The sequence below is a fragment of the Talpa europaea genome, assembly GCF_964194135.1.
Source record: "Talpa europaea genome assembly, chromosome: 11".
Classification (NCBI taxonomy): domain Eukaryota; kingdom Metazoa; phylum Chordata; class Mammalia; order Eulipotyphla; family Talpidae; genus Talpa; species Talpa europaea.
The window spans coordinates 35943657-35971067 of NC_140078.1; the positions used below are offsets into that span (position 1 = coordinate 35943657).

Consider the following 27411-nt stretch of genomic DNA (forward strand, 5'->3'; position numbering starts at 1 on the left):
GAGGAGTGATGGGGAATGGGAACCCCACTGTAACACTGAAAGCCTCTAAAGGCTTTGATCTGGCTTTGACAGGCCTAGTAACCTAGGAGTGGGAAATCACAGGGTACACAGCACCAGCTTGGCACAGCTTGGAGCACTGGTGGCTATATTATAGGGTATAAAGTCACATGCATATTGATTTTATTAAATAAGCTCAAACATTACTATATATTAGCAGGGAGTGCCTTACTATATATTAGCAGTACTTTAGTGAGAAAGTTTGAGTAGCATAAACCATCATAATCATCTCTATTTTTCCTGTGATTCAAATGTATAAATGCTGTTACTCACCATATGAACAACTAAAACAGCATAATACTTGCCATTTCTTCCAGGGGGCATTCTTCCGGGGTCTTACCATTATCTGCATGTTGCCAAACCTGCCATTGTAATTCCGTTGGAGGTACATAGGGCCCAGTCTGATTTTGTAAGTATTATTCCTGAATTTCATTTTACTTATAATACTTTGTATACAGAGGGGTTAAGTTCTTTATTTGGTCTTTAGTGTAATGCATTGGCTCATACATCAGAAAGCCACTGTGGTAGCCAGCCCCCAAACTGGCCCCCAATGATTCTTTCCCCTTGGTATTCATGACCTCATATGTTCTCCTGCCACAATGAAAGGGACTAATTTGTGTAGCCAATAGGATATAATGGAAATGACAGTGGGTGACTTCCAAGTCTAGGTTATGAAAGATGTGACAACTTCCAATATGCACCATCCCACACCCTCCCTGGATCATTTGCTGACAGATGGTAAGGTTACCAAGCAAGATCTTTGGAGAGGTCCCTATGGTAAGGATTTGAGGATTACTGCAACCACCATTAGAAATCTGCCAGTTATTTGAGGGAGTTGACTTGGTAGGGGATCCTCCACCTCCAGTCAAGCCTTCAGATAATGCAGGCCCAACCCACATCTTCGTTACAACCTCATGGGATGCCATGAACCAGAACATCCCATCTAAACCACTCCCAATTTCTGACACCTGACAACTGAGATAATGAAAATTTATTGTTTTAGCCACTGTTTTTAAATATATATGTTTTTATTTTTTTAGAACAGCTTTAGGTTTATAGTAAAAGAGAGAGGAAAATACAGTCTTCTCATTACCAACATCTCCCACCAGAATGGTACATTTCTACAATTGATGAACTTACATTCACACCTCATAATCACCCGAAGTCCACAGTTTACAGTAGTGTTTACTCTTGGTGTTATACATTTTATGAATTTGGACAGATGTATAATCACATGGATCTACCATTATGCTATTATACAGAGTAGTTTCACTGCTTTAAAAATCCTCTGTGTTGGGCGTCCCCGGTGGCACAGCGGTTGAGCGCTGGGCTGCAAAGCTGCCCACAGCCTCCGCAGCGCCAGTTCGATCCCCGGCCGCCGGCGAGGGTTCCACACGGCGGGCAGACCTCTCCTGCCATGTCCGCTGCTCCCCTCAGCAGTGTATTTCGTCGGTCTGCCTGTTCTGTTCCCCGCTCTGGCTCTGGTGATTCTCTCACCCTTCCGCGCTTCTGACTATACCCAGTGCTTGCATAAATAAATAAATAAATATTTTAAAAAAGATAAAAAAAAATAAAAATCCTCTGTGCTCTACCTTCCCCTACTCCCAACTTCTGGCAATTACTGGTTCATTTATTCTCTCCATAGTTTTGCCTTTTCCAGAATGTCATGCAGTTGGAATCATACAGTAGGTAACCTTTTCAGATTGACTTCTTTCACTTAATAACATGTATTTGTTTCTTCGATGCCCTTTCATGGCATGATAACTCATTTTTTTTCTGCATTGAATAACATTTCAGTCTACAGTGTGTCATAATGTATTTATCCATTCATCTACTGAAGGACATTAATACACAAAGCTCTGAGGTAATCTGTGATGCATCAATGAACAACTAAAACAGCCTTTGTAGTACTGTAGCAAGTTGGTTAGGGTCTTAAATGCCTGTTCAGAGCCCATTGTCATCCTGCCCTCCCTGAATTATACCAAAGGGGCTATTGAGGAGAAGCAGAATCTATAGAGTGGGACGTCCTCTGGGCTAAAAGGAACCAGAAAGAACATACCTGGTCAGTCAATTGTTAGGTCTTTAAATAAGATTCTTGGACAGATGGTCCCACTGGTGTTCATTGTTAACTGGGGTGGGCTGGGGGCACCTTTCTGATGTGTCATGGTTTCTTTTTTATAAGTGAGGCAAACACTGAAAGTTACTTCACTTCTGTTCCCATTTTCTTATCTGGACTATTTTGGGGGTTTAAGGATATGACTAACTAAAAGAAACATTTCCTGGAGAATTGGATTGGCCATGTGGCAGGTTCTGGCCAATAGGAAAGTCATTGGTCAATAGTAGAAACTATTGGAAAATTCCTTAAAGTGGGCAGCCACATCATGGCATAGGTTATTGGTCCCTGGCATGTCAGGAAATCAGAATCCAAGCTCTTCCTTTTAGTTCCCATAGGCTCTGAACAAGTTTCTCAAGTTCTCTGTATTTCTGGGATTATTAGGCTCATGTGTAAAATGACACTGCTTTAAAGGAACAGAAGAGTGTGGGGTCATTTTCACCATCAGTCAGTGGTGGACATTGTTGTTAATCATAGTTCCAGATAAATAATGAAACCTGGTTTTTCCAGGTAAAGGACAGCTTCTGTATGTTTCAATTCGTTTCCCTTTGGCCTGCCCCAGATTCTTTTCCTGTACACATGTTCTGATGCAAAATTTTCTTACAAATGAAAAAAAACAATCGCAGCAAATGGTGATCCAGTTTCTACTGCTGTGTAACAACTTGGCAATGAGACGTGCCCATTTGATTCTGTTCACAGATTCTGTGGGTCAGGAATTCAAGCAGGGTCCAGTGGGAACTGTTTGCTTCTGTTCTACAGTGTCTGGGGCCTTGCCGGGAGGACAAGTAGGTTAGGGAGTGACTCAATAGTTCAGATCATCTGAGGCTTATTTAGTCATAACTGAAAGCTTGCAACTCATCTGGGCTGGAGTGACTCAAAGTGAGAGCCTCTCACATCATCATGCCCAGGCTTCCTCACAGCATGGCACCCTGGAATGATCAGACTTCTTATATGACAACTGAGGGTTCCAAGTGCAGTGTCCTCACCAGCATTTTGGATTGACTTTTTGTTCAGCCTAGAAAGTCACACTGCATCACTGACCTTACACCATCTGTTGACACAGTCACAGTCCACTGGTATTCAAGAAGGGGACATAGAATTCACCTCTCAATGGGAATATTGTTGTGGTCATCTTTGGAAAAAATAATATGCTACAGATGAAGTGGAACAAGATGAAATATAGACAATGAGTTCAATGGATGAGCACATCGGTCCTTGTAGGTTAAGAACTGGCTATGTACAAGAGCTAGAAAATATAAGACTTAGTTTCAGACAGATTCTTCAAGGACATTGTGTGATTTCCTACATGCAGTGCCATTTATTTATGAACCACTGCACTGGCTCTCTTTCTGAATAAAGTCAGAGGAGGAGCCAAAAGGGGTTTTTAGATAATGAGTTTTAATAAGAATGCAACTTAAATAGATTCTTTGGCTGGTGCTATGACAGTATTTGAACAGGACCCCTGACTTTAATTAACCATTTGCCAGGTGGGCCTCCTTTTTAATTAGTACAGAAGATTTAAACAGATTTCTTCCATTTTATTCTCCAAGAAAAAAAATTGTAGGATGGTTCCATGGCAATCTTTTGGAGTTGGAATTAATTTGATTAAGTAAAATTGTTGCCAAAATGGTCAGGCAGTCACCTAAATATAGCCAATTGAGAATAGAGGCCATTGAACAATATTTCAGTAGAAAAACTAAATTAATATTTTTACCGAGTATGGATGAATTTTATCAAACTTTTATAGCCCTCATTAACTGGAATATTTAAATTTAAAGATACTTTAGTAATTCATGAGCTCCCGGAGAGGTAACCCAACAAAAGGAAGAAACGGGACCTCAAGTCATCTACATAATAAACTAATTTACAGATTCACGTCCACATGCTTTGTTGGCTTATACACCATGGAATAAAGAAATTTGTCACAACAAATTCTGCTTTGGATGCCATTAAATTTAAAATTGTGTGTTCATCATGAGAGCCGGGAACTTGATTTCTTGTAACTAATTCTGATTAATCTTGTCTTCTACTTGGCCTGAATTCCAGAGCTTTCCCCAACCTTTGTCAAAATCATAAAGGATACTTGTATTGAGAAAAAAGGAAGAAAGAAAAACCCACAAGAATCAGTCACGCCAACCAAAATTTAAAATTCAAATTTCAAATTTCCTAATAATTTACTTATACACTTAAAAGAAGGAACTAGACACGCCACACAGAATTGGGACATGTGTGAAATAATTATCATAACCCCCAAATCCTTCATGGAGTGGCAGTGCTGGAAACTGCCTAAGTCATCATTTAGTAAAGTGGTTTTTTTGTTTGTTTGTTTTTTGTTTTTGTGAGACTAGGCAGAGAAAGAGTTCTGAATTTCACTCGATTTTCCTAATTTGTTAACAACTACAATTAGAAATGACCTAAGAAAATTTAGATATGTCTTCCCAGTCCTAAAGGGTAATTTATGTTTGAGAAACCCTAATGTGGTAAGTTATCTTTAATGCCAATGCAAAATATTTGTATCCCAAATTCCCAGAATGCCCTTCCCAGTTGTGCTCACACAGTCCCAAATCTCATTAAAGTGCACACAATTACTTCCAAAGATAAGGTTAACTATCATAGCATAATTTAGTCATTTCCTTACCAACATTGTGGCTGTTTTCTGTGCTCTTCAAGCACTCATGTCTATAATGTGCTAAAACATAGGCAACTCAAGGAATCTAATTCAGTCTTCAAATTAAACAATAAAAAGAGGCCCAAACAAACAGATTCATGACAAGTCACTGAAAGCAATGCCTACAATACCACAACACGCTGACATTGGTGGGGCAGGGGGCGGGGTTGTGGGGGGGGCACACAACATTCACACTCTCAGCCAGCAACCAATCAGGGCTCTGCCAGAATTTGTCAAGACATGATCAACTAAGTTACCATGGTCTGAATCTTGAAGAACTTAGCCTGACGCAAATAAGCCCCTTGAAGCATGGAGTCCTGTGCGCAAAGTTAAAGTATATAATGAATCGAGATTTAGTCAGTCGGCCTCCCTGGTGGTGCACGGGGTAAAGTTTCATCACTATGAAGTCATCCACAGCCACTGTAGCACGAGTTCGATCCCAGGCCAGGAAGCTAACCCACACGGTGCAGCAGACCTCTCCTGTCTCACCTGCTGCTCCCCTCAGCAGTGTATTTCAGTCAGTCTGCCTATTCTGTTCTCCACTCTGTGTCTGATGAATCCCCTCACCCCCCATAACTCTGGCCAGTATCCCCGTTCTTGTATGCATAAATAAATAAATCCTAAAAAAAACCGCACAATTTAATCAGTCACCTGGGCAGATCTTAAGGCGTGTACCTTTGATGCCTGGGTTCCCTTCCGTAATCACTCACACATTTTTAAAAGGAGAAGGGAAGATCAAGACCTTGTGGGATTGCTAACTCTCTTCTTCAGTGAGCTCTGAGGAAGACTGGCAGCTAAAACTATGCTAAAGCTGGTGTCAGTGTCCCCTCTCCCAGACCCCTAGCCACTCCACCACCTTGGCCAAGGGAGTGGCCCCTTTTCAGATACTCACTCAACTTTTCTACTTTGCCATCATGACTGTGAAGGGGCCTCTCACCCCTGGGATTGGAGAGCTACATCTAAAGTTGCTGATGCTGAACTCAAATTGTCTTTAATGTCTTGGGTATCATTTCTTCACTCTCATAGGTATATGTGTGTTTAATTCAGAAATTATGGTTATGATGGCAGGTCACCAAATAAAGTCAGTAGCAGGGATTTTTCTGTGATGCCACCTTTCCACCCTGGGTGGTATTCATTGTTCAAATCTGCAAAGTCAAAACTTGAAAAACAGATCTCAATGGGGGAAAAAAAGTCCACAGGGCTAGAATCTAGAACTGGAGAACTACTGGTCACAAGAGCATGCTTGCCACAACTCAGTGTATTTTAAAATATCTTTTTTAAAATTCATTTTAGAAGTGATAGTCATTTTTTAAAAATAGAAGCTACAAGTAGTTAAATAAACAGCAAGAGAAAATACAAAAATGACCCAGTCCCTCAACCACAGAAAATGGCCATTAACATTTTGTTAAAATGTTGATACAAATAATAGTACTGTGTATTTTTATAAAAATCGAATGAACTTGGACAAATTATAAAATAGTGTAAATTATATATTATTCTTCTATAGTGCAACATTCACTGTGAATATGTTTTTCTGTTATAAAATATAGTGCACCAATAATTTCCACTGGACGCATGGCAGGGCCCTGTGTGCTGTACCATGATTGTTAGAGAAAGTCTTACTGAGTGTTCATTTCTAAACACTTTGTCTTCATCCATCCTATTGAATGATGGACCGTTTGCACCTCCCTTGAGGTGCTGTCCCTCAACCCCTTACCTATGTATTTTCTATTTCATTTATCCCAAAATAACCTTTTCCTCACCCATACTTGGGGTTAGTCCAAGATGTGCAAGACATCCCTCCTTCTAGCTCACGACTGGTTGATTCCCCTTCAGGGCTTTGCCATGTGGTACCAAACACCAACCAGTTGCTTCAATTTTAACATCTAGTTAAACCATATGTCCTTCCTTAGACAAAATCCCCAGGGGATGTCCAGGACTAAGTAAATGTTTGAGATTGTGTAGTCCAACTCATCTTGGCTTTCTAAATGCCACACTGAAGTTCAGGGCAAAAGCCTAAATCTAGCTGCACTAAGCAAAGAGGTATTGAATGTTTCCATGCACTGAGTTCAGATTCTGGGCAAAGGGCAAGTTCAACCGCCACCAACAAAACCTATTTGTCCTTTGAGGGTTCCCAGGGTAGCTTTCTGAGTCTGTGGGGGAGTAGTGTCTGGTTGGTGGGCCAATACACACCAGAAACTAAAAGAGAAAAAGCGGGAGTGGCATAATAGAACAGATTCTTCCCTGGTCATCTGGGTTTGTGGCAGGTTTACCAGTTTCTAGGGGGTATAAAACCACATATCCATATCTTTGATAATTTACAAACTAGAAAATCACCTTAAGAATGTTGTATGTAGGGCCTCCCTGGTGATGCAAGGGGTTAAGATGCAACCTATGAAGCTGCCCGCAGCCACTGCAGCACGAGATCAATCCCCAGCCAGCCAGGGAGCTTCCCGCATGGCGCAGCAGACCTCTCCTGTCTCACCCGCTGCTCCCCTCAGCAATGTATTTCAGTCAGTCTGCCTGTTCTGTTCCCTGCTCTGTCTCTGGTGAGTCCTCTCACCCCCAGTACACCTCTGGCCTGTACCCCAGTTCTTGTATGTGTAATAAATAAATCTTAAAAAAAAAGAGTGTTGTATGTGTATTTCCCATAACTGTGGTCTTGCTCCTGAGAACAGACCTTAAAAAATAGCTAAACCTCCCTAAACCCAGCTACCAGAGACTTATCTGTTCCTTGTTTCCTCTGTTTAAGTACACTTGAAAATGACTGATATTCTTTCTCATCACTTTTGACTAGGAAGTTTTCTCAAAATGGTGCTGTGAGAAACTAAGAAAATGAAGTCTTAAAACAACTCACAGAAGAGAATAAGCCCGGTTCCATGAATTAGCTGTATGAGATATCGAGTAATAGAGAATTGGTCGTAACCTAGCAACTAATTTAGAAACACGGAACAATGCAATCAGTTTAAAATATCCTGAGGAACATTTAGTCATTAAGTCCAAGTATGTGATTTCTGACACACTGTTATCTTCTTTTGAGTTCAGTCAATATCCATTACTGTTATTTGCAACAAGTGATAAGGTATAACCTCTCTGGTATATTTGAAAAATAAATTGCTGTGACAAAGTTCCCAGAGTCCAGAGATGTTTCTAATGCTGTTTTTCTGATCTACCCTCTTACCCAGGGTTTAGAAATAATCACAGGTAGTGCGAAAAATGGGACCTACTTCCGAATACATATTAACAAGTATAAAATGGTGGAAACCATCACGTGCCTTTCCAGGAAGCCTTTCCCTGTCTCCAACTACATCCGCTTGTTTGGCCAACACGAACAAGTCCTCAACAACCTGTGTAATCGCTTTGACAACAACATGATCAAAGATCTCTACAGGTAAGCTGGACGTTGCATTTTACTCAGGGGAAATGCAACATACAAAGTCTCATAAATGATGTGTGTTTTGTGATGCACTAGGAAGCAAAATGGAAATCCACAAGAGATACGAAGGTGGAAGAGATCTCTTTCTAACATAATAAAGTCTATCTGATCAGTACCATTGGCAGGAGAGCAGAGTATCATGGTGGGGATGTCCAGGGACTCTGGAGTGCCCACATGTGATCTCATGGCTACACACAAGCCTCGGGCCCAGATATATCCATGCATGGCCTTCCTCCTATGGAAGGGACCAGATAAGATGATATGCCAAGTTCCTTTCAACACTGGACTGCAAAGAGCAGTGATCAGAAATCTCAGAAGTTCTTTTGGGAGCCAGATGTGGAAGCACCTGGTCCTGAAAGGAACTTCACAGCCATAGCATAGGCTGTGTATGATCCCAGCCTTCTGCTCAAGGAAAGGGAGATAGTCACTTGCCCAAGACACTGTTAAGGAGATTCTGCAGTGTCAGGTTGGCTAGTTCGGGTGACTCAGTGGTGTCTTCAAATTCTAAGACACGCTTTCATTCTCGTCCTCTAGGAAGGTAGAGTACATGTTAGAGTAGAAAGCTACCTTTGGATATAGTCTGCTACTTAGAAAGCTTTGGAGAATTTCTCACCACAAAACAAGATGATGACAGAGTCAGTACCAGAGATTTGTAGGTCAGAAGTCCTTGAATTCCATTGTCCTCAGTATCCATAGGGTGACTGCCAGCATTGGCGTGAATCTCTTCTCTCTTCAAAAATGTTTATAAATTGTAGACTACAACATAAAAACAAAAAAGTATATAAAACAAAACATGTATGTACATGTGCCTTCCACCTATGTTAATAAATAATTCCTGATCGAAGGAAAGAAAAGTAGACAGAACTTAAAACTTCAAAGATCACTATGGAGTTTCCCTCCTTTCCGAAGAGGGCTATTTTGTTCCCTGACCTCTGAGGTGCCATCTAGGAGACAGGGAAAAAGTTCCTACTGACCCTGCCTTCGGGAGTTGGAGCCAAAAAAGAGGAGTCCCTGTGTTCCTGGGAACACCAAATTCAAATCTCCATAGAAATTCTGGCTTCATGGATTATGTGACCTGGAGCCTCTGGGTATTGAATGTCTACCACCTTCCAGGCACTTTGTGTTTATTTCATTTCATTCTCATAGTAACCCTGTGAGACAGGTAGTTCTAGTCCAGTTCTGCACAAAAGCAAGGAGGCTGTGTGGTAAGGATAGTGGGCAGGAGAGGCAGATGGCCTCCTTTTGAATCCTGCCTTCATTACTTGATAATTATGTCCTTGGGCAAGTTAAGTTCTGTGGGTTTCCTTCCACCTCCTTATATGTAAAATTTGGATAATTGACCTACTTTTGAGATTTGGTGTGAGGTTAAATGAAATGCCCCACCACATATGCATTTTTTTTATTTGTAGTGATTGAGTTTTATATTCAGTCATTAATCCGTATCATAATTTAACCTATTATTGATAGTTAAGCTGTTTACTGTTTCCCCCCCTTTATGACCAATATCACTGTGAACATCCTTGCGTGTCATTTCTTATGTTCTTAAATTAAATCCCTATAAGTGCAGTTGCTGGACCAAAGAATATGCATATTTTGTTAAAGATTTATTTATTTATGCATACAAGTCCAGAGGTACAGGCCAGAGGTGCAGGCAGTGAGAGGATTCACCAGAGACAGAGTGAGGAACAGAACATGCAGATGGACTGAAATACACTGCTGAGGGAAGCAGCGGGCGAGACAGGAGAGGTCTGCTGCGCCATGTGGGTTGCTCCCTGGCCCGGGATGGAAATGCTGCAGAGGCTGTGGATTGCTTCATAGTGCTGTGCTTAACCCCTTGCATCACCAGGGAGGCCAGAATATGCATATTTTTAAGGACTTTTCATTTAAAATGCCCACTGGGAAAACCATAACCATTAACATTCATCCAGTTTCATCTTTTTTTTTAATTTCCAGCTTGAAAAGAGCATTGTATTATTTTTTAATGTATACATTTTTTGCTCCAAGTTATTTGATATGGTATGTGGCAGCAGAAGGTGAGGAGAGTTGCTGTGAATGTGGTTGGGAGGTAAGGTTGAAAAGGGTCTCCTTGATCAACTAAAAAGTTTGTACCCAGCAGATGATGTTGATCTGCTGATGATAAAGATTTATACTCACACTTTGTATTCTGATTTTAAAAATATTAGGTGTTCACAGGGAGACTGTTTGAACAAGGCTTTCCCCTTCCAATTCAATTTAGAATAGATTGAAGCCTGTAGACTGCCTTCCTGCTTCTTTCTACTTCTCTGCCTCATCACATCGTCTCTGTTCAACCTCTGAGATTCATCTCAATGCCTGTGGGGCATTCTTCTTTGTCCCACTATGTTCTGCATTCAAATGCTTACTACACTGCACTGTGTTTGTTGGCATCCCCTGAGCACTTATCTCTAACCCCGCATACCTTAGCCTGCATTCCTGAGGGTAAAGCTGTATGTTGATTACTTTTGATTCCACAGCCTGTTGCCTTGCACATATAAAGTTTTGAATACATGCTTAATGAATGTGAAAAAAATAATTGTAAAAATAAATATCATACAAAACAGTGAATATACTGTATCTATGTAAAATAAAATGTGAAAGCTAGAAGGGAGTACATGAGATGTTATATATTATATCCAGGTAATGATTTTCAAGAAATTTCGTCTAATTTTCAAGCTACCCCTAGTAAGTTTTAAAGGGCAAAAAAGGGAAGAAAGAATTCCTTACTTTGAGGTGTTAGAAGCCCCTCTGTCTCCTTGGAGGCAACCACTCTCCTGAATCTTGGGTTAATCATTCCCTTTCTTTCCTGTAAAGCAGAGATCAGCAAACTCTGTCTATAAAGGATCGTAGTAAATATTTTCAGCTTACAGGCCCTATAACCTCTGTAATGAGTACTAACCTCTGCCGCAGTAGTGCGAAAGCAGCTGTACACAGTACATAAACAAATGGACATGGTTGTGTCCCCAGTAAAGCTTATTTGCCAAAACAGGCACCGGGCCAACAGCTTGTTTTAAAAATGTGCCACGCATATGTGATTTCCTAACTAATATATTAACTTGTTTTGCCTACTTCTGAATGGATTCTGTGGCTGACTAGAGCGAGTCAACACTGCTTAGCACTGTGTTCGTGAGGCCCATGAGGTCACCACGCAGGGCTGCGGTTCATTTGCTTTCCCCGCTATGTAATATTCCCTTGTACAACTGTGTCACAATCTGTCCATCTGTTTTCCTGGTGATTGATATTTCTATTGTTCCTAGTTCCATGCCACTACAAACAATGTTATGGGATTTACAGACACACCTCAATGTGCAAGAATTTCCCGTAGGTGTACAAGTTGATACCAAAATGTTCCACAAAGCAGTTGTGTTGAACTCCTTGCAGCAGTGCCTGAGAGGCCCCACAGCTCCGTCAAACCTCCCTGTGAAGGCCATTCTTCTGTGTGAGGAGGTGTCTGTCTTCCTGTGGTTTTAATTTTCCCTTTGCTAATTAATAGCTTGACTTACTGCCTTTTCATTTACTCATGGGCAATTCTTACTAGTTTCTGTGAAATTGTCATTTTATGACATTTGTCCATTTTTCTTTGGATTTTCTTCTTACTGACCCTCATTTTTTATAGACTTGTGGATAGAAACTTGTATTGGTTCTATATTTATGATATATCTTCTCCCATTTTGAAGCATGGCTTTTTATTTTCTTTATGAGGTGTCAATTATCTCATATTCTTCATTTCAATGCAAACTATTTGTCTTTTGGGGGGTGTTTTGGATATTTTTGTCCCTTTGCATTTGCAAACCTTTTATAGCAGAGTTGTCAAGCCCTGTGCAAAACCTCATTGACTTGATAAGAAATGCATTAAGTTTTAAATCAATTAAATGAGAATTGACATCTTCGATATTAAGTCCAATACCGTAGCATGGTATGGATCTTTACTTATTTAGGGCTTCTTTAATATCTTTCAGCAAAGGCTTATAATTTTCTTGCAAATGGTTTGCACAATTTCCATTTGATATGATCTATTTTTTTCCCTTGCTGTTGCAAATATATTTTATTACTTGTTGGTGTATAGTGCCTAGAAATGTATTTTGTATGGTTCTAAATTCTGCTAATTTCTAAATGCCCTCATTCATTCAAATAACTTACCTGTAGATTCTTTTAGCTTTTCTATACAAAAAAAATTATATCACATGCAAATAACAGTTTTGTTTCTTCTTTTCCAATCTTTGTCAGTTTTATATTTTTTTCTTATCTCACTGCACTCTCTAAGATGGGCAATAAGAGGTAGTTAAGAGGCAGTGAGAGATGGCACTCGTGTCATTCTTAATTTTGAAGAAAATGTGATCAGTATTATATGTATGACATTTGCCATTGATACTTTTTTAGATGTCCTTTATCAGATTAAAATCTTTCTTTTTATTATTAGTTCCTTAAGCATTTTTATCATGCATGGATTTTTAATATATTTTTCCACAAATACTTAATTTCTGAAACCTTATGTATGAGGAGGTTTTCCAAGTGCTTTGAATTATTATTTGGAAAAGAAGCAAATTCCTTAGTCATTTCTTCTTCAAATCTTTGTGTACTTGACTCTGATTGTTATTATAAATGAAAAAAAATCCAAGTATTTATCAGCTGAATTGATTTATTCTGTAGTGAGTGCAGAGGCTTTTATTGCTGCTTCCAACTATATCCAAAATATTTAAGTTAATGGGGAATTTGCTGTTTGTTTTTTAAAAAAATCCCTTTTTGGGGAGCGATACACTAAAGACTCTTCTCCCAGAAAAAATTGTTTCTGGGCCTCCCTGGTGGCACAAGGGGTTAAGCACAGCACTATGAAGCTATCCGTAGCCTCTGCAGCACGAGTTCGATTCCTGGCCAGGGAGCTACCCACATGGCGCAGCAGACCTCTCCTGTCTCGCCCGCTGCTCCCCTCAGCAGTGTATTTCAGTCATTACTCCTGTTCTGTTCCCCACTCTGTCTCTGGTGAATTCTCTCACCTCCCGCACCTCTGGTCTGTACCCCAGCCCTTGTAAGCATAAATAAATAAATCTTAAAAAAAAAAAGAAAATGTTTCGCATTTGACCAAATTCAATAGTCCTAAGAGGTTCTTCTTCCCTGAGAAGTAGGTGATGTTGAAGCAGACATTGACTGTGGGACTGCTAATAGGGGCCCAGCTGTTAACTGAACATAGTAATAATTTTATAAAGTTAATCTGATTTGCACAGAGTAAGTATTTGGGATAGCAAATTGTGCAACACTGGATATTGGGAAGTGCCAGTAGATCTGTGTAAGAAAGAAGCAAAAGGGGCAGGACGATGGTGGCTGCATCAAAGGCTCGTATTCTGGTAATGCCGAGGCACCTCCATGCGTGCAGCAGTCCCCGTGCGAGTCAGTGTGGACACACAGCTGCAGCCACATTCTCTTCGTGTGCCATGACATGCCGCCAGGCCCCAGTGCTAATTCTGTTATCAGATAGACTGGGCAAGGCTCTTTCCAAGCAGGCAGGCTCTTTCCAAGCAGGCAGGGCGAATGGTTAGCTGATTTTGGCTGCGACATGATTATCGATTATTTCCCTGACCTCAGCAGCACAAGCAACATCCTTTGTTGGAACCCAAGCATGCTTTACTCCACGTCTGGGGGTGTTCTCCTCCATGATGGGGGCGACTGACTCTTACAAACTGCTCTGTCTTCTGTAAGTCAGGCATGGCCTTAAGATCAGTTTCCTCTCTGGTTTCAAAGAAACCCTGTAGGTTCTTTCTCTCCACTCCCCCCAATCTAGTCTCATTTCATCAAAGGCCAGGAAAGAGCAAGCACTGGAGGTGCCAGTGGGAGCGGTGGCAGCCACGGGGGCAGATGTTGTGGCTGTGTTGGTCTTACCAGCTGCGACTGTGGTTGCCAGAGGAGGAGGCTTGCTTGGAGCAGCTTTGGTACCCGTGGTGGCAGCTGAACAGCCAGCCACCATGATCACAGGCTGACAGCTGTCACAGGGCAGCAGTGCAGCTGAGGGTCTGCAGTCCAGGCTGGCTTGCAGTCTGCCTATATTTTAGTCTTTGTTTCTACCTTGGATAGCCAATACAAGCCACTGGCGGTGGAGAGAACAAATTCACTACCGGTGACTCTGCACATGCATGTGCATGTGTTCTCTGTGTGTGTATGCATGTGCATGTGTGAAAAAAATGAATTGATGGATTGATTGACCTACCACTTTAGAATAATAATGGTATCCATTTGTATCATTTGTTTCTTCTGAACCTGTCTGAACTACTAGTATTTAAAGTCATCTAACAGATAGATTATGAAAATTTCCTTTGCTTTAGTCTTCTTAGGAACACTTGTATCCCAAAGGCTTGCCACAGACACATACATGCACACCTATCACGAACTTTACAATCCCCCCACAGAATGAGTCCTATGTCAATGTTTCAAATAAGCAGCTCCATATACCTTTGGGACTGCTAAGGCAGAAGGAATTTCCATGAGGGGTTCCAGTAGCCAGAAAATGGAAACCGAAGGTGGAGAGGAGAGGAGAGGCACAGGCAATTTCCTAAGACATCCCAGTCACGGGGCTTTATTTAACCAGGCATGCCAGGCCTTCCCTGCTCTTTTAACTCTACCTTATCTCATTTGCCCCCTCTTCTCCATGGCCCTGCAAAAAAAAAAAAAAAAAAAAAAGGGTCTTGCCTACTGAATCCCTCTCCCCTTAGCCTTAATTAGCAGTCGGTACCATCCTTTATCCTCACGGCATGAATAGGTCTTGCCCTCACGTCTTTGTGTGAGCCCATCAGATACTCATCAACCTTGATTAAATCACCTCTTTTCACATCTTAACATGCTCGGCTCTCAAAGACTGCCCTCACATGACCCTCCTCTCCTGCAAGCGCTGCCATCCTCCTCCACACTTTCCCAAACACTCGAATGGCCTATTTTTAGTGGGTAAGTGCTGCTGTGCACAATATTCTAAATGGGATTTGAGCAGGCCCTTTAAAAGGTTGCCATTACCTTTTTGAACTGTGAGGCTCCAGAAGTTATTCCCTTAGGGAAGCTGCCTTGTGCTCTCTGTCTGCGGAGCTGCAAAGCAGGATGCTGCCAGCCCACATTGTCTCCTAATTCATTTATTAGACTCCAATTGGAGTCATTTAATCACGACTTAAATCTGTTCTTCTGCAGTCAGTGGCATTGCGCTGTGTCAGTAGTGAAACCACACACTACATTCTAGGTGCCCATTTTATCGGATTTATCAAAATTTTCTTGAAATTTGCTTTCCAATTTTTTTGCACATACCAAAAAGTTTTGGGATAATAGTTCTCCCAAGATCCAAACTTCCCTGGCAGCCACTTACCAAGTAACACACTGCCTCTCTTAAAGTATTCCTGCTTGTCTATTTCATTTCAGATAATGCCGGTTCCATTGGCTAGCCTTATCATTTCTCAATGCACTAAAATCAAAATCTTCTCTCTTTCATTATGTTTTGCAGTCATTTAATTGTAGTCCATTCTCTACCCTCCTAAAAGGTGATTTAGATTGGGCTTGCTTTCTTACCGGCTGGGGGCCTCTTTGCTCATTCCCTGATCTCTTTGCTCCAACAAGCAGCTTCTTACCCAGTGGAATTTCGCATAGGATTACATAGCCTGTGAGACTGAACCCGCATTTTTTAATATCCTTGTTAACCAGACGGTCAGCCTTAAACTTGAAAGTATAGACCAATGTGGAGCCAAATTCCATTCGACACAACATATGTCCGTTATTACTTGTGCTAAAAGCCTAGGGTTGTGTTGTTGTTTTTTCTGGTGTAGGTCACCTCCCTCCTCTTTCCCACTGTGACATTTGTGTGGAATTAACCTTTCCTGGGATGAAAGGCAAGATTGTTTTGAACAGTCTTGAAATTATAGCCAGCACATGTCCCTTCGAATATTTGTGCCAAAGATTATAATGTGAAAGAAAAACAAACACTCTCACTTACTTAGTCAGGAATGAATGTTAAAAGTAATTAATGCCTGGGTTTCCATGAAAATTTGGACCTGTAGAAAATTTCTTATCCGATGTGTTCCAATAATTTGCCTAATTCATCATGAAAATATAGTTTGGCATATCGTATGAGTTTATCAGAAAGGCCTGAGTTATCTTATGGTTTTGAGGGATCAGGAAGCTACGGTCTTATTTCAAGAACCTCAGTCTCATTTGGGTTATTAAGAATCTTTGCCTTGAGGATTCTGTCCACAAATGAATAAAAGAAAAATGAGCATTATATCTCACGGTCAAGCTTTTTCTTTAAATGTTATTGACTGTTTTTATTAATGAGAATGTAAAGAATGAGCAAAAACATTCAGTACCAGTTACCATGAATCTGTAGTGGGCAACGAGGGGCAGGGATCATGTTTATTAGCAGATTACCCTTCATCAGCATTTCCTTACTCACCTTGTTCAAAGTGAACTCTCAAAGCCCTTATCACCCCTTCTGGCATTATTGCCTCCTGAAATAGAGGAACTTAACACTCTCCTGACTATAAAAGAAAACCAATGCTTTCGTTATCTGAAAGGAAATGTGTATATTCAGATTCAATATTAACATCTGGGGTGGGGGGTGGATTTCAGTGCAGCAATGGCCCTGCACCCCAGAAAGCAGTGCTGGAACTGGAATTGTACATGGGACAAATGACATCAAGTGTGAGACTAACTCACATACACATCCAATGGATCACATTGACATCATTTTTAAAAACCCCTACTTTTACAAGGCTTTATAAGACGAAGAGAACACTGCTGCCACCTGCACTCTACCTGCAACCCACTCCCCACAGCTGCCACCTCCCAAGTTAATACAAACTTAAAAAAATACAGTCCTTCCTTTAAAAATCCAAGTGAGCAAGTGTCTTAAAATTGTGTTAATGTATATACTTCCTATACCTTATTTTAAAATTGTCTGTTTGGAGGTACCCAAATAAAAATACATACTTTTATTTCAGAGTCTTGCTCTCAGAAAAAAATTACTTAGAGGACATTGTCGACAATTAAATAAGTGTGATATTGGGTGCTTCTTTAAAGTCAGTGCTGTGTGAACACTAGAGTGGATAGTGCATCTCTCAGGGGCTTTATAGCAAAGGAATGGAGCAGATATTTCTAAGCTTGCTCTGAAAGATGATTTCATTGCATAACATGGGGCACAAAAACAACCAGGTAGGTTCTGAATATCATTTCAAATTTGAAATTACAAGTTTGAGTTATAAAGTATGTCTAGAATCTAATATATAGTTTTAAAAATTGTTTTAGAAAATTGTTTCATACTTTGTCAAGAATCCTTGACAAACACTTAAACTTGCACTGATGTGATAGCCACTTGCCACATATGACGATTACATTTTAATAAAGTTTAAGTAAAATGAAAAGTTCACTTCCTCATTAATACTAGTCACACATCACATGCTCAACAGCCATCACATGCTCAACAGCTACCCCATTGGACAGTATGAAATAGAGCATTTCCATCATAGCAGAAAGTTCTCTGGGACATCCCTGCTGTAGGCCAGTCACAGTCAGGGAATTTGTAGTAAGTAGCATTGGGCCCTGCATCTATGGACAATCACTTTCTAAAATGCTAGTCAGTTGGTTCTGAGTCCCTGATGTACAGATGTAGTAGCTAATAGATGCGTTTTAGTGAGAGCTCAGCGGACAGAAGAAGAAAGTGATTTCTCTATATGCTCACATTTTGGGGATCAACCAGAAGGAAAACACTCTATAAATCTTGTGCCAAAGGTGGACTAATGTGGCGGGATGGGAATGTGAGACAAGTGGCAGGGCAGGCAAGCTCTCTGGCCATTGATTACACAGTAAGCAAGGCAAGGGGTGGTTGGCCTCAAAGTCTGAAATAAAGATTCCACATAGGCCTTGTTATGGGCTAGGGTTAAGTCTCAGCACTATCGCTGCTACGGCTGAGTTCAATCTCTGGCCAGAGAGCTGACTCACATGGTGCAGCAGACCTCTCCTATTTTACCTATTGCTCCCCTAAGCAGTGTATTTCAGTAGATCTGCCTGTTCTGCTCCCCACTCGGTCTCTGGCAAATCCTCTCATCCCTGCACCTCTGGCCTATACCCCAGTTCTTCTATGCAAAAAAAAAAAAAACCCAAATATTTCATCTCACCACATCTGTCCTTCCTGCCCATTTATGCCTGTGTACAGCTCAACTATCCAAATCCCAAGCACCCTGCTACTTCCTCACCAATTATCCATGGCAGTCTAATTGCTAACATCCTATCCCATTGTCAGATCCCAGCTCTTGATTTGGGGTTCAGGAGATCTGACAGTATGTTCAAACTGACTTTAGTCCCTCTGAGCATTTATGTAATGTCACTTTTTGTTTCAAACTTTTGCTGCAGGAGTTAAAACCCTTCATAGATTTTCTTCCCCCTTCTTATCTGGCCTCATATGGTTGAAGGTTATTATTTATGAGTTTAAAATAATAGCTGATGAGTCAATGGTTAGCTACAAGGCTACTGAATTGCTTTAATATAAATACCTCTTTACCAAGCTCCAAGAAAAACTGAGTTGTTCTATTGTTATTGGAATTGTTAAAATAAATACATTTCAGAAATCATGTTTTCAGTCTATTGAACCATGAGAAGAAACTGGTCTGCCTCCCTAAATTTTTTATGGCAAACTAATTGCAGAGATGCTTTGAAGTCAACTGGGCAGCATGGAAATATCAAGCATGCAACATTCCCATTTCTTTCCTCTTAGGCCTGGATATTTTTATGTTTCTTTTTTAAGGATTATTAAGTTCATATTTGTTTGCTTTTTAGTATTTTCCATTGCTGAAGTCATACATGTTGTTACAGAACATTTAGGAAAAAATTGAGTGAAGTAATATTGCTTTATGACATTATATAAGTTTCAGGTGTGTGTCATTATAAATCAGTGTCTCTATATATTGCATTCAGTTCACCACTAAAAGTCCTATTCTATCCTTCATCATAAAATTAACTACTTCTACCCTGTTTACACACCCATTTCCATCCTTCCCTTCCGCTAACACTAATTTGGTCTTATAGCCTAAAAGAAAAACGTATTTAACTAAGTAGAATACAAAACCCATACCTAATCCCACCAAGAAGAATATATTTTAGATGAGTAAACTACATGACATGAGTTAATGGATAGCTGCATTTAGAATTCAGACCTGCAACAAACTCATGGACAGTACAACTTAAGTCTCTTGGAAGCAATGAAGACCTCAACTGTAGCCCAGCACACTCACTCCATAGAAAAGAAAAACAAAGTGGCAGGTTTGTCAGGATCGCAACCATTGTGGTGGCACCAGGAGCACCAGACCAGAGTCCATTCTTTTGGTCTAAGTCTCACACCAGCAAAATAGATACCTGAAGTCCTGCTTCTTGCCACCCACAAGACTTTGCTACAGCCTATAGCATACACTACCATGACCAGGCTTTCCAGCAAAAGCAAGTTAAACAGTGAAAGCAGCCCTCCACCTTCTGGTATTTACATTGACCTTCCAAGTCTGCCTTGAGGGTATCTCTTTGGAAGAAAGTGGGTCCAGGTATGTTTGTTTGTTTATTTTATTTTTTCTGTTTTTATCAATTAATTACTTTTTTACTTTTTTATTTGTTTATGCATAAAAGAGCTGGGGTACAGGCCAGAGACACGGGGCGGGGGTGAGAGGACTCACCAGAGACAGAGCAGGGAACAGAACAGGCAGACTGACTGAAATGCTGAGGGGAACAGCGGGCGAGCCAGGAGAGGTCTGCTGTGCCATGTGGGTAGGTCCCTGACTGGCCAGGGATCAAACAAGTGCTGCAGAGGCTGCAGATTGCTTCATAGTGCAGTGCTTAACCCCTTGCGCGACCAGGGAGGCCCTAATTACTTTTGTCTTATATAGTTTTAGTCCCCATAGTTCATTCTCCTGCCACCATATCACCTGTGAGCCATCACAGGTGATTTTCTCTTGTGTTCTTCCCTCTCCTGTTTGACCCATCTACTTCCCTCTCCTTTGTTGTATGCCTCAGATCTGTGGTTGACTTGCTAGTTTTAACTTTTTCTTGACCTTTTGTGTGGTTTCTCTATATTCACATATAAGTGAGACCATCTGATATTTATTGTTTTCCTTCTGACTTATTTCAGTTAGCATAATGTCCTCCAGCTTCACCCAAATTGCAGCAAATGGCATGAGTTTGTCTTTTTTTTTTAGTTTGTCTTTTTTGATCACCAAGTAATATTCCATTGTATAAATATACCATATCTTTTTTTTAAAATAATAAATTTTATTTTTATATTCCCCATACAATTGCAACCCCCCCATTCTGACCCCAATCCCTCCCCTCCCGCCACCCACCCCCCCAAAAGTGTCTCTGGTTCATAGTTTTTTGTTGATTTTGATTTTCACTTTCTTATAGTTATTCATTTTCCTGGTCCCTTATTTAAGTTTTCTAGATTCCTGCTATGAGTGAGACCATCCGGTATTTTTCTTTTTCTTTCTGGCTTATTTTGCTGAGCATGATCCCTTCCAGCGCCATCCATGATGCTGCAAATTGCATGTGTTTATCTTTTTTGAATGCTGAGTAATATTCCATGGTATATATGTACCACATCTTCTTGATCCATGGTATATATGTACCACATCTTCTTGAGTCATCTATTTTTGGGCATTTGGGCTGTTTCCAAAGCTTAGCTATTGTAAATAGTGCTGCTATAAACATAGGGGTGCAGGTGTTCTTTGGAATTGATGTTTCTGTAATATACCATATCTTTTTGATCCATTCATCTATTGGGGGTCATTCTTGGCTATTGTAAATAGTGCTGCAATAAATAAACATAGGAGTGCAGGTTTCCTTTCAAATTAGTGTTTTTGTGCCCTTGGGTAGATTCCTAGGAGTGGCATAGCTCGATCATATGGTAGATCCATTTTTGTGTTCTGAGGAACCTCCACACAGCTTTCCATAGTGGTTGGACCAGTTTATATTCCTACCAGCAATGTAAGAGGTTTCCTTTATCTCCACATTATCTCCAGCATTTGTTGTTTCCATTTTTGTTGTTTTTTTTTTTAATGTGGGCCATTCTTACTGGAGTGAGGTTGTATCTCATTGTGTTTTTGATTTGCATTTCCCTCATAATTAGTGTTGCTGAGTATTTTTTTTCTTTTTTTTTATAGAGGCATGTTTTATTTATTTATTTGTTTGTTTGTTCGTTTGTTTCGTTTATACATGCACTGGGTACAGTCAGAAGCGCGGGAGGGTGAGAGAATTCACCAGAGCCAGAGCGGGGAGCAGAGCAGGCAGAAGGACCGAAGTACACTGCTGAGAGGAGCAGCGGGCGGCAGGAGAGGTCTGCGTGCCATGTGGGACCCTCCTCTGGTGGCCGGGGAGCAGCCGGGAATCGAACCGGCGCTGCAGAGGCTGCGGGCAGCTTCGCAACCCAGCGCTCAACCGCTGCGCCACCGGGGAGGCCCTTGCTGAGTATTTTCAATATGCCTGTTGGTCATTTGCATTTCTTCTTTGGAGAAGTGTTTTTCATTTCTTCTGCCCAGTTTTTGATTGGGTTGTTTGTTTGTTTATGTCGAGCTGTGTAAGCTCTTTGTAGATCTTTGATATCAATTCCTTATCCATTGCATGGTGTGAAAATATTTTCTCCCATTCAATAGGATGTCTCTTTGTTTTGGTTACTGTCTTTTTTGCTGAACAGAAGCTTTTAAATTTAACACTCCCAGCTATTTATCTTTGCTTCATTTTCCTTGTTTCTGGAGATGGGTCCTCAAACTCAAAGAAGTTTCTGAGATGTATGTCGTGAAGTGTTCAGTCTATGTATCCTTATATATGTTTTATGGTGTCAGGCCTTACATTCAAATCTTTTATCCATATTGAGTTGATTTTTGTATATGGTGTGAGATAGCAGTCTAATTTCATTCTTTTGCATGTTGCAGTCTAGTTTTCCCAACACGATTTATTGAAGAGACTTTCCTTGTTTCAATGTATATTCCTTGCTCCTTTGTCATAGATTAGTTGACTATATATGTGTGTTTTTTTTTTTCTTGGCTTTCAATTGGTCTGTGTGTCTGTTTTTGTTCCAATACCATGCTGTTTTTATTATAATGGCTTTGTAGTATTTTTTTAAGCCTTGGAGTGTTATAACTCCATTTTTCCCGCTTTCAGTCAGAGGAACTTTCACTATTCAGGGATTTTTGTGGTTTCATATGAATTCCATCAATATTTGTTCCATTTCTTTGAAGACTGCCATGTGATTTTTATTGGGATTGCAATGAATCTGTAAATTGCTTTTGGCCAATCTTAGGCATTTTGGGATGCTACAAAGTATCTGGAATGTCATACTACAAGGGGTCTGGAATGCAATTGGCTAAGCGAGTCTGCAATATATCCCATAACTAACTAATTAAACTAGATCAGAAGTCAGTCAATTTTTTAAAAAGGAAAATTATCAAGAACTCTGCTCTTGAAATTTGGATTTACAGCTATTATCAATAAGAATGTACTTTGTCCTAATTAGAGTCTCACAAACACCAAAAATCCTATGAACAGATGTTGTAACATTCAATTTAAAAAATTATTTAGGAAGTATTTACCCCTTCATAGAAACAGCTAAAATGAACAAAATGTTAAGATAAAAAAGTTTCAGATGTTGCAGTATACATACACCTATCAAGGCCTGAAGCTTTATTCCCAAAATTTATAGGGTATTATAAACATATGATGAGTCAATATATTTTTTAAAGATTTATGTATTTATGCATACAAGAGCTGGGGTACAGGCCAGAGGGATGGGGGGGGTGAGAGGATTCACCAGAGACAGAGCAGGGAACAGAACAAGCAGATTGACCGGAGTACACTGCTGAGTGGAGCAGTGGGCGAGTCAGGAGAGGTCTGCTGCGCCATGTGTGTTGCTCCCTGGCTGGCTGGGGATCGAACTCGTGCTTCTGTGGCTGCAGATAGCTTCATAGATTGCGTCTTAACCCCATGCGCCACCAGGGAGACCCAATATGATATTTTTTTAATTGAAAATATAACAACAAAGTACGGAGATCTCTGAAAAAACTGGAAACAAATTTGGTGAACCCTAAAATTAATCCAGCTTCTTGCCCTGAGAGAATTTCCAAGCCATGTCAATGGGAGTGAAACCCAGCAATGTCCCTAAGTTGAGTAACAGAGCTGTGAGTCTGGGGAAGTGAGGGCAGCTAGATCGCAAAACAGGATGCGGGAATGATGAGAGCTCACAGATTGAGAAACTTGGAGATCATTAGAAGGTTCCCCTTGAGTATTCTGTTGAGTACTGATTAACACATGCAGATAAGAAAACTATTCAAGGCCAGGAAATAAAAAACACTCAAAAGAATTAGGTTATAGGGCCTCCCCGGTGGCGTAGCGGTTGAGCGCTACGTTGCGAAGCTGCCTGCAGCCTCTGCAGCGCCGGTTCGATCCCCGGTTGCTCCCCGGCCACTGGAGGAGGGTCCCACATGGCGCGCAGACCTCTCCTGCCGCCGCTGCTCCCCTCAGCAGTGTACTTCGGTCCTTCTGCCTGCTCTGCTCCCCGCTCTGGCTCTGGTGAATTCTCTCACCCTCCTGTGCTTCTGACTGTACCCAGTGCTTGTATAAATAAATAAATAAATCTTGTATAAATAAATGAATCTTTAAAAAAAAAAAAAAAGAATTAGGTTATAATGCCCAGTATTCACACAGGACTAGCCAGAGAAACTCAAGGTTCATAGTGCAGTGGGTAGAGTACAGAATAAGGTCTCCTCTTAGTAACAAGAGAAATGTCCAGGCATGCAAAGAAGCAAAAAAAAAAAAAAAAAAATGCAACCCATAATAAACAAACTTATTCAATTGACATCAACCCAGAACTGACACAGATGTTAGAATTAGCAAACATATTAAAAGTTACTAAAACAGTTAATATATTCCATACATTTTTTAAATGTTAAGTAGATATGTAGAAAATACATAAAAGACACAACTCAAACTTCTAGAAAATGAAATCTGCAATGTCTGAGATGAAAAAATATATTGAACGAATGGGAGATTAAATCTTGCTGAGATTAAATCTTGCTGATGAAAGAATTTGTGAATTTGAAAGACATAATAATTGAAATACCCAAAATCAAACAGAAAGAGAAAAAAAGAATTTAAAACAAAGAGCAGAGCAGAGTATCAATGAGTGATGGGACAACTTCACACTGAGACCTAAAGAAATGATTTCCAAATCATGCAAACCCACAAATCCAAGAGGCCCAATGAATCTCAAGAATGAAAAACATGACGAAAACTGGACCAACCCATACCATAATCAAGCTGCTCAAAATCATTGATAAAGAAACATTGATAAGAAGGTGACAGACACAAACAGCAAAAGGAAATGGACACATTACTTAGAGAGACAGAGATAAGAATGACAGCAAATTCCTTATCAGGAATAATGCAAGTGAGAAGTCAGTGGAACAACATCTTTAAACTACAGACAAATATTTTCAAATTTTAGAACACATTTATTACACATTATATAACATCTTCAGCCAAATCATGGCATAATATCCCCCCATATAACAAACTACCCAGCCACTTGCCCTCACACCAACATCTCTAGCCATTCTACATTCCATTACTCTATTTAACTTCTCTATTGATACCCCTCTCTCAACTGATAGCTCCACTGTGCACTGAATTGTGCCACAGAATTCACCTGGTAAAGTCCCAATATGATCACATGTGGAGATAGAGTCCTTCGGAGGTAATTAAGGTTAAATGCGCTCATAAGGTAGAGGCCCTAATCTGCCTTATAAGAAGAGGAAGAGAGAGATCTCTTTCTCCTCCATGTGAGGACACGTTGAGAAGACAGTTGTGTGTTAAACCAGACAGCTCTCACCAGAAACCAACCATGCTGGCACCTTGATCTTGGATTTTCATCCTTCAGAACTGTGATGAATGAATTTCTGTTGTTTAAGCCACACAGTTGAAGGTATTTTGTTGACAGGCCAAGCTGACTAAGACAAAATAACACTCCAAGTGCTAGTGCTGCTTGGTCATTCACAGCTCTCTAGGCTGCCATGCAGTTGGGCAGAGGATATTCTGCTGATCCCACAAGCTGCAAGGCTTGTTGTACCCCCACTCACCCCTATTCCTTTCCTACCATCTTGGAAATATCTCCATGTCCGTTTGCCCTGGACTCTAACCCTGCCGCTGACATTACACCAGCCTTATTGGGCATAAAATGGCTCCTGTTTCTCACTGTGTGTGTTGATATGTGAGGATGCCTCAGAAAACGCATCTGGGGGACTCCAGGCAAGTCACACAATTCCTCTAAACAGTGTCTCCTGTCTAAGAGGGGGCTTCTATCTGTATCCCAGGGGTGCTGTAAAGATGAAATAAGATGATGGACAGGAAATAACTGGTTCCGAGCCAAACCTGGAAGAACCATTACAGAAATGCTGTCTTCCTACTCCGGCCGTGGGATCACACCACTGAGGGCCCTTCACATCCCTGGACCTCACTCAGTGTGTGCTGCCGAGCACCTACTCAGGACAATGTGTAGAGCGACAGGTGCCATGGCCCCAGCATGCGCAGCCACTTTTCCTTCTCTCTAAAGTCATATTTTGTCACCCACCCAGAAAACTCCTAGCTAAGTCTTGTGACCTATTATTCACTCTATCTGGTAATTTGGGGAGAAGAGAGCACCAAATGCCACCAACAATGCCCTGGCAGCTGCTAATAGGAGCCACTGTTTGGAGCCCACGGTACACTCTTGGCCCCAGTGGCTCCAACAGCTGCCGGAGCACTGCCTGCCAGGCCAGGATACGTGCTGGAGGCTCCAAGGGCAGAATAGAGCCCAGCACAGTCACACTGGGATTCCAGAGGCTTGCAGCATTAATAATCTATAGTTCAATCATTAGGAGTAAACCCAAGTGAAATAGGAAAATATACACCACGCTGGAGGCCATGAGGCTGCTGGGAAGTGGCTTCTCTGCTCCATGGCAGGCTTAATGATTAGTTCTCAGCCTCTGGCAGCCCCAGCTGACAAGCGGCGTCTGCAAGCTGTAGGCTTTTTGCACGTGATAATTGAACAAAGCTAGAACTCATTCAAGATATTAACACGGACCCGCTACCAGTGTCTGTTGAGTTTGTCACGCCTCTGAATCAAATCCTCAACAGTGCACCCCAAAGGGTGTCCCTCCAGTCAGTTATTGCCCTCAGGACAGATCTGCAAGTGGCCTTGTGCCTGATAGGGTCCAAGATGCTGGAGGCCTGGCAGGGAGTTAATATGTAAACTAATATAAACCTGCCCTGATTTTTCCCATTATGTACTGAACCAAAGTGCTAACCACAGCTTTTATTGCAACAGTTCAGCCCACAGCACGCTAAGTAGGAAGATATCTGCTTTCTGAAGTAGAGAAGCATTTTTAATCTGAAGATTTTATTTTATTTTTTTTTAATTTGAAGATTTGAAAAAACACTTGTTTCATGCTGTGATTGCATAAAAGGTTAAAAGAAGGCTTGGTTGATATGCTTCCTAGAGGCTCTGTATCTGCCAGTCACAGAGCCCAGATAAAACTAACTGAAAGCTTAGAAGAGACTGTAATGTCTCACAGCCTACACCAAGGGAGTGTCAGGTGGCCCCAGGGCCAGGACATCCTGCAGCAAGATTTGAAATGCCCTCAGAATTCAGCTCCTTGTCCATGCACATTGGCTTCCTTCTCTTAGACCAACTTCCCCAGGGAGAGAGTCAAGGGAAGCCCCAGGCTTCTGACAAGCCTGGTATTTAGAGAGTAGAGGGCCTCTCTTTCCTAATGCCACTCTGAAATATTCCTTTAGAAGAACTCAGCATGGTTTGGTTCCCATCCATTCAGACCATCAGCCTGGTCATGTCCCGGTTGTGAGGGCCATGTCCTCAGTCTCTCTCAGCCTCACTAGTTCACCTGAAGATTTCTGCTCCTTCTCCTACTTCTGGACTTGGTTAAAGCCATGTGCCAAAGACCAGTGGATCAGGCTTCCCAAGTGACCACCTGAGAGGCTGCATGAAGCAGGGACCTAATTGTATGTAGCTAGAAGAGAGTTCGAGAAGATAAACTCCCTCTCCCTGCCTTAGACATGCTGTCCCAAGACCCAGCTTCTCCACAT

The 27411-nt window shown here is 41.1% G+C and overlaps 1 protein-coding gene across 1 annotated transcript in view; it reads left to right on the plus strand.

Annotated features, from left to right (window-relative positions):
- Positions 1 to 27411, plus strand: part of CFAP61 (cilia and flagella associated protein 61) — a gene marked incomplete at both ends in the record, with an annotated part of 275048 nt that overhangs the window by 211794 nt on the left and 35843 nt on the right. Inside the window, 2 exons of the mRNA XM_084247720.1 lie at positions 375 to 466; positions 8024 to 8229. Coding sequence (XP_084103846.1) covers positions 375 to 466; positions 8024 to 8229 — 298 coding nt within the window. The remainder of the gene's footprint in view (positions 1 to 374; positions 467 to 8023; positions 8230 to 27411) is intronic.